At 33.3% G+C, this 15,313-nt stretch overlaps 1 protein-coding gene across 5 annotated transcripts in view; it reads right to left on the reverse strand.

Annotated features, from left to right (window-relative positions):
* Positions 1 to 15,313, reverse strand: part of garnl3 (GTPase activating Rap/RanGAP domain like 3) — a 141,266-nt gene that overhangs the window by 35,250 nt on the left and 90,703 nt on the right. For all 5 annotated transcript variants that reach the window (XM_030149739.1, XM_030149735.1, XM_030149738.1 and 2 more), the window contains exons 7-14: positions 13,004 to 13,067; positions 12,796 to 12,822; positions 11,188 to 11,263; positions 10,180 to 10,278; positions 8,819 to 8,922; positions 2,398 to 2,506; positions 2,204 to 2,249; positions 1,019 to 1,125 (exon numbers count right to left, since the gene is read on the reverse strand). In XM_030149739.1, the coding sequence (XP_030005599.1) occupies positions 1,019 to 1,125; positions 2,204 to 2,249; positions 2,398 to 2,506; positions 8,819 to 8,922; positions 10,180 to 10,278; positions 11,188 to 11,263; positions 12,796 to 12,822; positions 13,004 to 13,067 (632 nt within the window). The remainder of the gene's footprint in view (positions 1 to 1,018; positions 1,126 to 2,203; positions 2,250 to 2,397; positions 2,507 to 8,818; positions 8,923 to 10,179; positions 10,279 to 11,187; positions 11,264 to 12,795; positions 12,823 to 13,003; positions 13,068 to 15,313) is intronic.

Below are 15,313 nucleotides of genomic sequence, written 5' to 3' on the forward strand. Positions count from 1 at the left end.
TATATCACGATACTGTTAAAAAGGCACTTTTTTGTTTGTTTCTTTTTTTTTAATGATTATTTCCTTGAAGAATTGAATTACACCAGAAATATGCACAAATACTAAACACATTTTTATTTGATCAGAACAGGATCTAATGCTATATCACGAGGGATGTAACGATATGAAAATTTCATATCATGGTTATTGTGACCAAAATGATCACGGTTATCATTATTATCACGGTATTGTTGAAATGTGCTCAAAATGTTCAAAAAGTACTTTTACACACATTGAAAGAATTTAACCAAGTTGTATTTTGAAAAAAACAAACAAACAAACAAAAAAACAAATAAAATAATAGGCAAAATGTACTTTGTTGGCAGAAACATTCAAATGTTAACATGTAAACATCAAATATACAAATGTGCATTAAAGACTGCACCTTATAGTGATTGTTTGACCATTTCCCATATCAAGTTTGAGTTGAAAGTGCAGTAATCAAACACGGTTATCATAATTAGAATTTAAACGGTAATACTAACCGTCGGGAATTTTACCATGGTTTATTGTTATACCGGTAATCATAACATCCCTATATATATATATATATATATATATATACATATATATATATATATATATATATATATATATATATATATATATATATCACCAAATGTTCCTGTGTTCAAACTTAAATTACGTTTTACAGACATTACAGTTTAAGATCCTGTTCAAATGTTCATATTCTATTAGTTCAGAACTAACATCATAACATTATTTTTGTGCAATCCCAAGAAAGGAACTAACATTATTGAATAAAAGAGTGTTAAATAATAATAAACAAAACATAAAGAAAAAAGAAAAACAAAAATGAACCTCCACAATATCTGCATTTGAATAAATACCTAAAAATATCGATACAGTACTTTTTAATATCGATACAGTATTGTGAAATGAAATATCGCGATATATTGCTGACCCGATATTTTCTTACACCACTTGTCACTTTTAAGTTTTATTTCTTTTATCTTACATTTGACTAATAAAAAGTCCCTGAATTCTTGGTGATCAGTAAATACAGGCGGAGACGGGAGGGGTGGTCCGAACAGTGGAACACTTTCCTCTGAGAAAATCTTCAACCTGTGAAAAAAACAAAATATATGTAAGACCCTCCGGGCAAGTGACTATTTTTGGTCATTTCTGCATGTATTACCAGACAGTGACAGCAACAGTTACAGTGAGTCAACAATCTCAGGTCCAATGTGGTCTCCAGGGTCTGTAAGGTCCACCTCTGCATGAACAGTGAGTGGACCTGCTTTGTTAGGTACCATGAAGTAATGGTACTAATGTAAGGAATGATGTTCAAAGGGATCATGTGGATGTGGACAGGGGTCTGGATCAACACTGATGTTGATTTAATGTTTTAAAATACATGCTCATTTCATATTACATGTGCTTTTCTTGTATTTTTTTATATTTACGTTTTGGATTTTTTTTTTTTTTTTTTTTTTCCACTTATGGGCAAGGCACCAAATATGGTAACTTCATCAACCTTGATTTTCTACATGACAACAAAACAGCACTTATGTTTTTGGGATGTTCTAAAATACACTACAAAAAAAAGAGGGATATTTCTTTTTTTTGTAGTTTTTTGTTATTTTTGCCATTTGTAAATAAAACTGTCTGGTCATTAAAAAAATGTGTTTCAATTCAATTCACACACAAAAAAGTAAAAAGCATTGTGCAAGAATCCCAACTGAAAAAAATAGCCCAAAAATTCAAAATATCCTTAACTTTTTGTTTGTAGTGTAGTGTTCATTTCACCTTACATGTGTTTTTTCTTGTATTTTTTATTTCTTGGATTTGATTTTTTTTTTTTTACTTTTTTTTGTTGCCACTTACAGGTAAGGAACCAAATATGGTAATTTCATTGCCCTGATATTCTACATAATGAAAAATTTTGAAAAATTTCACAAAAGTAAGAAAGTCTTGTTATGTCCTGCAATAACACATTAAGGTTGAAATTTTGAATTTCAGAGTACTTCTGTGAGTGAACTACAAAGGGGTTAAACTGAACTCAAACTCCAGTGAATTTCTTTTAAACAAAGCCTTGCCGGTACAATGAAAATGACTTTTATATTCTCCAGACACCTGCTGAGAGGTTTTTATGCAAGAAAAAATTAAATGGAGTTACTAAACAGTCTGAATGGCCACTCACCTGTAACTGTTATTCTGGCTATTATACCTAACTAATGCAAAAATATCTGGTAGAGAATTAAAGGAAATACTGGTTATTGGACACAAGTATATTAGCATTCAGGTGTGATATCTAATCATTCTTCTGAGAATGCTCTGTGCTGTTGGTAAACACTTCATTTTTTTCCTGACAGACACTGTCCACGTGAAGGATACGGGTGAAGTGTGACCGGATCATAGAAGGCTTGAAGGACGACGATGCGTCATCCCCTTCCTGGAATACTATGGTGACAATGTCATTTCCAATGTGCCTCTTCCTCTCCACCTGCCAGAGAAGATGGAGCAGAAAGACACATTATGTACATAAACACAGCAAAATTATCTTTAAAGTTATTCACTGTGGAGGTAATGAAAGTAGTGGAATCATTTATAGCAGGGGTGTCAAACTTATTTTAGTTCAGGGGCCACATACAGGCCAATGTGATCTCAAGTGGGCCGGACCAGTAAAATAAAAGTATTATAACTTATAAATAATGACAACTCCAAATGCTTGTCTTTGTTTCAGCACAACAAAGTAAAATTACAGTATGAAAAAGTTGACATTTAGAACAAAAAATGTGAATAACATAATCATCCATGAAAAACCTGGAAAAATAAGTGCAATTTTAACAATATTATGCCTCAGTTTATCATTTACACATGTGCATTTGAACTTAGAGTGGATCTCAGTGGATCTACAAAAGCCCAAACATTAACCCTTTCATGCATTGTGGTCACTCCAGTGGACAGTTCTTCTCTAGCTGTTCTCTTGTATATTTATAGGTTTTGTTGTTTTAGTTCCATATCAGCCAACACAGTGAACACTTATGCAACATCCCATAATACACTGCAATTCATACCATTACTATAACTTTGCTGTTCTTGATAAACCTAATCTGCAGTAACACGTTTAAGCGTAAATCAGTTGTTATTTGTTAGACAAAAAAAGTTGTTTTTTGCATATAATATGAAGTAACTAGAAGCACTCGGAGAGCGTAGACCTCCGCCAAGGCTGATCAGTGGCCCCCCCCCTGGGTCCCCCCACCCCCGATCACCACCAAAATTTAATCATTTCTTCCTTATCCCATTTCCAACAAACCCTGAAAATTTCATCCAAATCTGTCCATAACTTTTTGAGTTATGTTGCACACTAACAGACAAACAAACAAACAAACAAACCCTGGCAAAAACATAACCTCCTTGGCGGAGGTAATAACTAGCATTAGAGTATGTTAAAACGTGAGAAAACATCAAATTAGCAGCCTTAAAAATGTTTTTATTTCATTGTTTTCATTTTACTTTCTGATATTGGGTTTTAAATACATGTTTCTTTACTTAAAAAATCAAATGCATGGACATTTTTGTAACCCCGTGGAAAAAAAAAAGAAAAAAAAACTCAATCGCAATTTTTTTATGCCGAAGGAGGTATAAAAACACACCAGAAAAAAAAACTCTTGACTAAGGTTCTCATAATTCATGCATGAAAGGGTTAAATAACAGGCATTTGGAACTGAAATACAGTCATGGAAAAAAAAAACATCAGACCACCCTTGTTTTCTTCAATTTCTTGTTCATTTTCATACCTGGTACAACTAAAGGTACATTTGTATGGACAAATATAATGATGGCAACAAAAATAGCTCATAATAGTTTAATTTCAGAGCTGATAATCTAGTCATTTTCTATACCATGAGCCTCCTGAATTTACACCAAAATGCTCCTAAAACTTTAATTTATCATCACCAGTGCAGCTTCCAAAGTCCTCAACCAGGAAACTGGTTAACCCATAAAGACCCAGTGCTACATTTGTGTCAGTTCCAAAATATTTTGTTTTCTCAATTTAATGTTTCTGAAGTGATTCATCAAAATTTATTCTGACATAATACTCTGTATTTTGTGTTTTTTAAGTAAATATCAGGTATTTTCCTATATTTCATTTATGATCATGTAGATGTTTATAAAAAGTTGCTGGTTATTATATCAAAAACAGAGAAAACTGAAGAAAAAATGACTTTTTCAGCAAAATCTATCATTAACTGAACATAAACCCAGTGTGTCCATCCACTGTCATTGATCCAACTCCATGGGTTTTACTGGTGAATAAATGTTGTAGAAGATGACGGTGTTTCCATGTTCACTACGGAGCCTCTGAACATCCAAATGGGTCATATCCGATGACCATGAAAAGATGACAAACTGCATTTTACACCAATTATTTACATGTATTGATAGAATTAGTGGATCAGAAGTTATTAAACATTTTAGATCAGTTGATGGTTTTGGTCATTGGTGGCTGTTTGGGTTTTTATGGGTTAAATAAATGTGCACAGGAACCAATAATTTCGCAAATCACTCCAAATCATAGAGATGTCAATTCAGGGCAGGTAATTTGTGGTGGAATCGTTAGTTCACAAATCGCACACATGGCAGATTCACATCAAATTAATATCACACGTCATCCCCAAATGAACAGCTACGGTCAAACCAAACCTGTAGCCATAATGTAATGTAATGTAAACATGCTCAGAGTGTGTGTGAGACGGACTGCAGTGGGATGAATAAGAGAGAATGGTTGGATGTGAATGAATATTTTATATAGATGGAGTTACAGATAAGCATTTTTTACAGTTTTTTAGTGTTTTAGTTTTTATCAATGTCTGTTTTTTTAATGATAAGCACTAATGATAATGATTAGAATCCGTGTATCATTCGTTTTTCCATTTAAAACCAAAAATTAAAAAACAAAACAAAACAAAAAATGACTCGGCATTAGTGCTACAACCTGGCACACTACATCTCTCCTTTTTAAGGTTAATGTATATTGTGCATTGTCCCTGTCTAAATAAATAAATAAAATGAAAATGAAATGAAAAACAAATATTGCAAATGACCAAAAGATAAAAAAAAAATGTTTATCAGTGTCCATAAAAACACAGAAAATGTGAAAATCTAGTTCATAGCTTGTCTTGCACACAGGGTACGATCAGAGGTAATTTCTTATTTCTTCATGCATTAAACAGGATAAATGTTCTCAGCTTGTGAGGCTCTGCAGGCTACGGCGACACTGTCTCCATGTTATTCTTTCTGTTTCCTTATTTATACCATGAGATCAAACGAACAGTAAAATATTTCCAGTTTGATCAAACATGTTTCGCCTGCAGGGCTCCAGTACAGTCATATTCCGTCATACGACTGCAGCTCCTGTTATCCATCAGCTGGTGACACACAACGGCCAACAGCCACACTCGAAGAGCACAAAGTGTTCCTTAATATTGACTGACAGAACGCCTTTTTATCTCAAGAAGAAATCAATTATGTGTCGGATCTGCTAAGCAACAACCATTCCAGATCATTCTCACTAATGCGGCCTGTCTGTATTTGTGTAATGATAAAGTGGAGCCTTTTTCTCGGCTAAATGACAAAGAGACAGAGGCCTTTGACCAATGTGTAATTCCATTTTCTGCAACTTCAGCAACGAGCATCTTACTGAAGCACAGCCAGTGGAATCATGTTTTCATTCAAACTCAGAGCCAAGGAGGAAACAAAATGGCAAAAAGTGAAGGTGAATTGATAAATCATTCTTGTTTCTTGACTTTTTATTACTGCTTAATTTATCCTTACATTATTTATTGCAATACTGTTTGGGCGGCAACCTGTCCCACGCATCTCAATAAGATTCTCTTAATTCAAAAGAAATTTTTAAGAATGATCAGTTTTTTCTACGAGACTCCACTCATCTGCTCCTCTTTTCCAAAAATTCAATCTTCTCTCAGTTTTTGATGTGAACGTTTACCAGACTTGTGTCTTCATGTACAAATATGTTCACTTAACTCATATTCTTCCTAAAGTTTTTCACCATTTCTTTATGTTGTCTTCTGTTATTCACAACTTTCCGACACGATTTTCAAGCAAATTTTCTCTTCCGTACTGCCGAACTTCAGTCTGTCAGTATTCTCTGAAATATCATGGACCAAATCTGTGGAATAATCTAAGACCTGAACTTCAATCAACATCTACTTTATCATTGTTTAAAAAGTATCTGAAAAGGTCTTTAATTCATGAAAAAATGTACGGCTGTGTATCACTCGATTTGTATTTGATGATTTGTAATGTGGATTACATTTTTATTGTTTTTATTTTAGTTTATTATTTCAGTTATATTGCATTTTTTAATTCTTTTTTTTAGTGTATTGTTCTTTTCGGGGGAGGTATTCATATAAGCCTTCTTTTTGGCTTCTAACCTCTCCTGCACAATGTTTTTACTTGTTTGAATGTTGTTGTTTCTTTCTATTGCTGTTTTATTTTGTGCAAATAAATTAACAAATTAACTAATTAAATGAATAATGAAGCAATTTAGAAGAACAGAAAGGACAGAGAAAAGAGAATAACAAGAAAGAAGAAGAAGAAAAATTATAAACCACAAATAATACATTGATCCCATGTCACTATTTAGACCACAGGTGTCAAACACATGGTCCGTGGGCCAGAACCGGCCCACCAAAGGGTCCAATCTGGTCCGTGCGATGAATTTGTTAAAAAGCAAGAATTAAACAGAAGATATTAACAATCAAAGATGTTAAAATCATTTTAGTTCAGGTTCCACATTCAGCAACTCCAAATTTTTCTTTTTGTTTTCATGTAAAAAAGCCAAATTACATGAAAATGTGTACATTTAGAAACTATCCTCAAACAAAAATGTGAATAACTGGAAAAAAAAAATATGAACAACCTGAAATATCTTTATAGAAGTAAGTGAAATTTTAACAATATTCAGTCTTTTACTAAATGTTTTGTGTATTTGTAGATCCACTGTGATCTGTAAGTTGTAATTCACATTTGTAAATGATAAAATGAGGCATAATATTGTGAAAATTGCACTTAAATTTCTTAAGACATTTCAGGTGTTAATGCTTTTTTACATTTTTAATGAAACTTTTTAGACGTAAACATTTTCATAATGTAATTTTACTTTTGTCACTGTTATTATTTTACTGGTTCGACCCACTTCAGATCATATTAGGCTGAATGTGGCTCCTGAACTAAAATGGGTTTGACACCCCTGATTTACACATATGACGTTTGTCAATTTAAAAGATAATTCTACGAGTCAAGACAGTTGGTGTTTGTGTCAAAGATAGTAAAGAAACATCAAATGTTGTGTTAAACAGCTCAGTGCACTGTATCTATTGTCAAGTGTCCTGCCCTGGTACATTTTAGCTCAGTCTTCGAGACAGAACTAAAAAATGTATTAAAATAAGTGAAAATCACTTCAGTTTGAACATGTTGAAGCTGCACAAATGTCTTCAACAGCTCTGAACCGGTCGCCTCTGCATCTTCCTGGTGCATCGTCTTCCTATTTACATATTTTCACAGTCTGATACTTTAGCAATTTTGTGTAAATGACGACATAATTCAAACAGGAGTAAAAAATCCCTTGTGTTTTGCCACTGACTTCAGTTTACTATTACACTGGGACCTCAGTTTGTCCCAGCTTTCTCTCTTTAATATAATCTTTAAACATTTAACTAAAGAAAGTTAAGAATTTATGCATGAAAAGTATTTCTCAATTTAACCTTTTTTGGTGCATTGTGAATTGTAATTCAAAATATCATTAAAAATATAAAATATATTCACAACAGTCTAGGGTGATACTTCTTTTTATTCATGATTGAGCCTTTCTATAAGACGGTGTCTTAGTCTACTGTCAGAAATACATCATTTAATCATACATACACTGTTGCAATAAAATAGTCTTCCCTCTTCTTGTGAAATGATTGTGACAATGTGATTTATTCTACATAAAGTGTAACTGTGTAACTAGACTCAATACTTGCATTTGATATAAATGACTTAAATTTACAGAATTTATTGCAGAAATATACATAGAAATGACAGTGACATTTCTGGTTAATCTATTGTTTTTTTTTGTGCAACTGAAAGGATCATCACCCTTATACACCATACCTTCTATATTGGCAAAAATGCAATAACTGGGGCAGATATTGTCATGAGAGCAGCATTTTTTTTTTGTTTTTTTTTGTTAACTGGCCATAAAGTTAAAATAAAATATTTTTCCCTCTTCTCATGAAATGATAGTGGCAATGTGACTTATTCTAGATACATAAAGTATAATGTGTTATTCTAGATACATAAAGTGTAACTGGGGCTCAGTATGTAATCATTGTACCAGGTCAAAGGTGAATACTGATGTGTAGAAATAGGAATAAAAAGAGGAATGTGTCTGAAAACAAAATTATTCCAACTTTACGCCAATAGAGTATAATGAATGTGTGTTTGGGTAGAAGTTGGTTGCAGAATGCTAACAATTGATTCACTGATTAACAGTTTTATAAATATTATAATTAAAAATACTGAAATCTAAAAAAAAGAAAAGAAAAAGACTCAAATCTAGAGTTTTAATAATTACCTTGAACATTTCCTGTATAAAACTCAAGCCTAATTCATAACAGAAGATGTTACTACGGCTCAAAACCATATGTAAACATCTGTATATTCTCTTAAATGACAGAAAAATGAAATAAGATATACTTTATTGACATTTATTGACACAAAAGGTGATGACAAATGAGAAACTCACCTGCTGTTTGTTCTCTTTCGAGTAGGGCAACATGGTGGACACGTGGAACATGAGCTCATGGCCCTGATATACTGTGTAGATGGATTTAATTCCTGTAGTGTCATCTGCAGAAAACAGACACAAACAGAACAGGTTGAAGGCTTTTTACTCCAGATTAACACTATCAGCCAAGTGACTATTTTTGGTCATTCCGCATACATTACAAGACAGTGACAGCAACAGTTCCAGTGAGGACAGTGAGTCAACAATCTCAGGTCCAATGTGGTCTCCAGGGTCTGTAAGGTCCACCTCTGCATGAACAGTGAGTGGACCTGCTTTGTAGGTACCATGAAGTAATGGTACTAATGTAAGGAATGATGTTCAAAGGGATCATGTGGATGTGGACAGGGGTCTGGATCAGCACTGATGTTGTTGGAATGTTCTAAAACACACTACAAACAAAAAGTTAGGGATACTTTTTTTTGGTCATTTTTTGTCATTTGTAAATTAAACTATTTCTGGTCATTAAAAAATGTGTTTCAATTCACACACGAAAAAGTAATGTTGTAATTATCCGAATTACATCCAAAAATAACGAAGCGAGACTCTCGGTTAAAAAGGACACATTCCTTTTTACTGCGGCAACTTGAAACACACATAACTTTTCACAACTCGTGGCATACATACATTTTACTTCTGTGAAAATTCCTAAGCTTCATAGGTAATGCTAAGCCTCATGGGAAACGTAGTTATCTTAATCTTAGCATTTATTATTGCTTATTTTTACACAACTTTGAACATAAATCACAAATGAAATATATTGTATCTTTTTACTCAGAAATAAAGTAACATGCAATTTTATATGCATTACAAAATTATAATAAATACAAACACAAATTACTTGTACGTTATCTTTCCCAAATAAAGTCGCAAGTAAAAAGCGCTGTGCAAGAATCCCAACTGAAAAAAATTGCCCGAAAATTAAAAATATCCTGAACTTTTTGTTTGTAGTGTACATGTTCACTTCACCTTACATGTGTGTTTTCTTGTATTTTTTACTTCTTGGGATTTAAACTTTCTCAAATTTCCCCTTGTGGGACTAATAAAGGCATATCTTATCTTATCTAATTTTTTTATTTTTTTTTTGAGGTTTTTTTTTTTTGAGTTTTTTTTTGCCACTTACAGGTAAGAACCACATATGGTAATTTCACTGGCCTTGATTTTCTACATAATAAAAAAGAAAATTGAAAAATTTCACAAAAGTAATCAAATTTTGTTGTGTCCTCCAATAACACACTAAGGTTAAAATGTTGAATTTCAGAGTATTTCTATGAGTGCTCTTTAATGCAGTCATGAAGTAAGCAGGAGTTGGGTGGTCTTACTCTTGGTGTCGAGCCCTCCACGGTACCCCGCCCATCCCTGCAGCGTGATGGTATCCCCCAGCAGATTCAGGAACTTTTCAAAGCTCTCACTCCCCGTCTCTAAAAACAAGCACAGGACTTACACTTAACAAATGCCACGTTATCTCCAAAACTATACAGTAAATTGTTCTGTTATAGCACAGGTGTCAAACATGCGGCCCGAGGGCCAAATCTGGCCCGTTACAGGGTCCAATCTGGCCCTTGGGATGAAGTTGTGAAATGCAAAAATTACATTAAGATATTAACAATCCTTTTAGTTCAGGTTCCACATTCAGACCAATTCAATCAGACCAGTAAAATACTATCATAATAATCTATAAATACTCACAACTCCATATTTCTGTCTTTGTAAATGTAAATATTTTCATGTATTTACACTAAAACAAAGTATAATTTCACAAAAAATTTGAATAACCTAAATTTGAATAACCTGAAATGTTTTAAGAGAAGTACAATTTTAACAATATTCTGCCTGATATTAAATGTTTTGTGTATTTGTAGATCCACTGTGATTTGTAAGTTATAATGTACATGTGTAAATGATAAACTGAGGTAGAATTTTACTTTTTTCACTCTAAAACATAGAGAAAATTTTGGAGTTGACATTATTTATATATTATTATGTTATTATTTTACTGGTTCGGCCCACTTCAGATCAAATTTAGATGAATGTGGCCCCTGAACTAAAACGAGTTGGACACCCCTGTGTTATAGGGTCAAAACACAGTACTGTCCTGTCACAGAGCGAACTTTAATTGATTGCCATTCAACATTTATATCAATATAAGGCAGCTCCATGTTTTGGATAATCCTTTATGGTCCAACTAAAGCAAAAATGAACTTAAAAGTAAAAATGTGAGTCATTTAGCAACACTAATCTATCAAACTGTCTCTAAAATGCCCCGTCAGAGAGATTTTGAATACCGTGTTTTGATCCTATAGAACCTAAACCAACGCTCAGTAACTTACCATTACTGAACATCTCATCATCAGTGAGCTGTCCGTCTTTGGCGTACAGCACGCCAAATTTAAAGTTGACAGAACCCTGCCAAAAAATAAAAACAGATCAGTGAAATCAATCATATCAAATACTTTTTAATCATAATCTGACAGTAATCAGAGTTGAGTATTGTTGTGAGGTTTACACTGTCTGGTTTATTGAAATTTATGGTTTAAGACCAAAAGTAACACTACTCTGATGAATTAAATCAAAGAAATCGTTAACGTATTTGCTCCACCTTTTTTTGAATCAAATACGTTTATTGATTTTCTGACATGAAAGAAAAGATACATTATGTTCAACTAAAGATCAAATCTTTCAATACAGAAAACAAACATCAAATGCCCAGCAAAAAAAAAAAAAAAAAAAAAAAAAAAAAAAGAAATCCTTCCTTCCTCCATCTTTTACAGGATAATTAGTGATCTGCAACTTATTGAGTTTCAAATGTAACCTTTCCACAACTAGTGAATATTATTACCCAACATGAAAGTGTTGACAGTAGGGATGTAACGATTACCGGTATAATGATAAACCACGGTAAAATTCCCAGTGGTTAGTATTACCGTTTAAATTCTAATTATCATGATAACCGTGTTTGATTACCACACTTTGACAACTCAGAGAGAGAGAGAGGAGAGAGAGAGAGAGAGAAAAAGAGAGAGAGAGAGACCTGTTTATCATGATAACAAATAGAGATACAACAACGATGCAAATATCCAATACCATGTTGTAATTCTAAATCAGTGTGGTATTAGTTAAACACAGGAATTAGGCGTTATTACCCTGTCAATATGGATTTTTAAATTTAATTTTACTGTAATTTTGTAGAGCAAGAATGCGTTCTATGATAGATTTAACAGACGTACCATCTTACTTCACTTTCGGATAATGGCAGTGTTTGCTATTCAAAATTGCTATATTTATTACTCTTGGGTATTTATCTATCTATCTGTCTGTCTGTCTGTCTGTCTGTCTGTCTGTCTGTCTGTCTGTCTGTCTGTCTGTCTGTCTATCTATCTATCTATCTATCGCTGAAAAAGAAACTAAAACAAACTCAAACTCAAACTTGATATGGAAAATGGTCAAACAATGGCCATAAGGTGTCATCTTTATTGCACATTTCTGTTTGATGTTTACATGGTAATATTTGAATGTTTCTGCCAACAAAGTACATTGTGCTGTTATTTTATTTTATTTTGTCAAAACACAACTTTATTAAATTATTTCAGTGTCTGTGTATAAGTACTTTTGAGCATTTTGAGCACAATTTCAACAATACCGCGATAATAATGATAACCATGATAATTTTGGTCAAAATAGCCGTAATATGAAATTTTCTTATCCTTACATCCCTAGATGACAGTATGTATTTAGTCTGCAATTACATAAGAGCAGTAAATATAAACAAGGACAGGATTGTTTGTAGTGTAAAGTGTGTGTGTGTGTGAGAGGGGAGTATAGTCTCTGTTATATTTTATATCAGGTAAAGAATAAAGACCTAAGACACAGTACAGTCTTGACATAGACATGGCCTCTAGCCCTGCACACACCAGTATGATCGATGTATGATCCCTTACCTCCTGTTCCTCCAGCACCAGCAGATCCTGAAGAAAAAGGACATAACACTTATCATTTGCAGTGACCAAACCTACGGTACAATATGGCACAGCCTCAGGATATACAGTACAGTAAAGGTGCAGCTGATAACAACTGGCATAAAATAGACTGGTGCTACATTTCAGTAATGGTGGAGCTGCTGCTGCTGCTCTGGTGTTACTCTCTCACCTTCTGAATATCAGGGTTGAGGATCTCCCTGGGGCCTTTCTCAAACCTGTCCATGTTCATTGCACTGGAAATAAGGAAGGAAGAAAACAGGAGGGATCGCTAAGTATTGACAGAAGGCGGATAGCCCGGAGGGTTAAACAGGAGAAAAAATAAGCGAGACCTGATACAGGGGATTTTTCATCCTGTTTGGACCATTTGTACTCATTCAGAGATTGAATGCTGCTGTTTTTCAACCTGAGGAATTTAGAATCTCCTCTTTCACTCATTTTGTTATATCCAGTGTCACTCACAACATCACAATATGTGCTGCACAGCTCCAGCACTTAATGATTGATAAATAAGGAGAAAATTTGCAATATATAATAATAATAATAATGATAATAATAATAATAATAATAATAATAATAATAATAATAATAATAATAATACATTTTATTTATAGGCGCCTTTCAGGACACTCAAGGTCACCGTACAAAGTTGTTAAAAATAAATAAAAATAAAACACGATTAAAATTACATATATACATATATAAAACACATAGGTACATAAAATGGCAGTGGATAAAATATATATGAGGTTCTATCACACATTCTCCCACATGGTGAAAAAACAGCTACTATCAAACCAAACCTTTAGCTATAATGTAATGTGATGTAAACATGCTCAGAGTGTGTGTGACAGACTGCAGTGGGACATAAGAGTGAATGGTTGGATGTGAATGAATGTTTCACATAGTTGGGGTTATAAATATGCATTTTTTAAAACTTTTTTTTTAATGTTTTAGTTTTAATTAATGTCTGTTCCTTTAATGATAACATCAGCCTGCCCAGGGACTACAGGTGGAAATTAGCACTAGTGCAACAACCTGGCACACTACATCCCTCCTTTTTAAGGTTAATGTATACTGTGCATTGTCCCTGTCTACATAAATAGATAAAATGAAAAAAAAAAAAAAGAAAAATGTTCTAGTGTAAAATATTTTCAGTCATTGCTGTTAACCCTTTATCGCAGTGGTTCCCAACCTTTTTTGCCTTATGACCCCATTTTAACATCACAAATTTCTGGTGACCCCAGACATTCAAAATGGAGACTTTTTTTTTTTTTTCTAAAATTAATTTGTTTTTGATTATGTAATAGTTTGCTATTCTATGTTGCAATTAAGTGTTAATTTTAGAGAACATTTAGTCTATATAATGTATGATATTATGGACGGAGGCAGTAAAGCCAGGTGTAGATTACTGCACAAAGTGAGAATTTTATTTTCCTTGGTCACGATATGTACAGTCAGTCCAGCTTGGATTTACAAGGCTGACAATTAATACTGAACAAACAAGAACTCAAACTATGAATTATGAAAGAGCTGCAGCATCTGAAACCAACCACAATGAACATTTGACAGATAAACAGAACCACAGTGCTGCAGTTTCAGCTTCAGAGTTTGTCATATCTTTTATGTATTTGATTATCTCTCTCAACTCACCATATATTTTTTTATTAGTAAGTTGTTGTTGTTGTTTTTGTTATGAATTACTAGAAATTTCAGATGACCCCATTTGATTTCCAAGCGACCCCACATGGGGTCCCGACCCCAAGGTTGAAACACACTGCTTTGTTGAGTAAGTGACTATTTTTGGCCATTTCTGCAAGAATTATAGGACAGTGACAGCAGCAGTTCCAGTGAGGACAGTGAGTCAACAATCTCAGGTCCAATGTGGTCTCCAGGGTCTGTAAGGTCCACCTCTGCATGAACAGTGAGTGGACCTGCTTTGTTAGGTACCATGAAGTAATGGTACTAATGTAAGGAATGATGTTCAAAGGGATAATGTGGATGTTGCTTTAATATTCTAAAAGTGATGTTTTAATATTCTAAAATACGTGTTCCTTTCACCTTACATGTGCTTATTTTGTATTTTTTATATTTACTTCTTGTATTTATTTATTTTTGCCACTTATGGATAAGGAACCAAATATAGTAACTTCACTGACCTTTATTTTCTATATAACAATAAAATATTTATGAAAAATCTCACAAAAGTAATAAAGTCTTGTTGTGTCCTCCGATAACACACTACGGTTGAAATTTTGAATTTCAGAGTATTTCTATGAGTGAACTATAAAGGGTTATATACATTCAGTCATTCTAAATGAATGAATGAATGAATGAATGAATGAATGGGAAAAGGATAAATCTGGACATAGTTGTTTTTCTAACTGACTGAATCAGGTTTTGCTTTGAGATGCTTTTAAGGCACATTGCTATATGCTTTTAGTACCTTGTGATTCATTGATGGTGTTTTACACGTTATGAA

Source organism: Sphaeramia orbicularis, chromosome 12 (assembly GCF_902148855.1).
Source record: "Sphaeramia orbicularis chromosome 12, fSphaOr1.1, whole genome shotgun sequence".
In the NCBI taxonomy this organism is placed as follows: Eukaryota; Metazoa; Chordata; class Actinopteri; order Kurtiformes; family Apogonidae; genus Sphaeramia; species Sphaeramia orbicularis.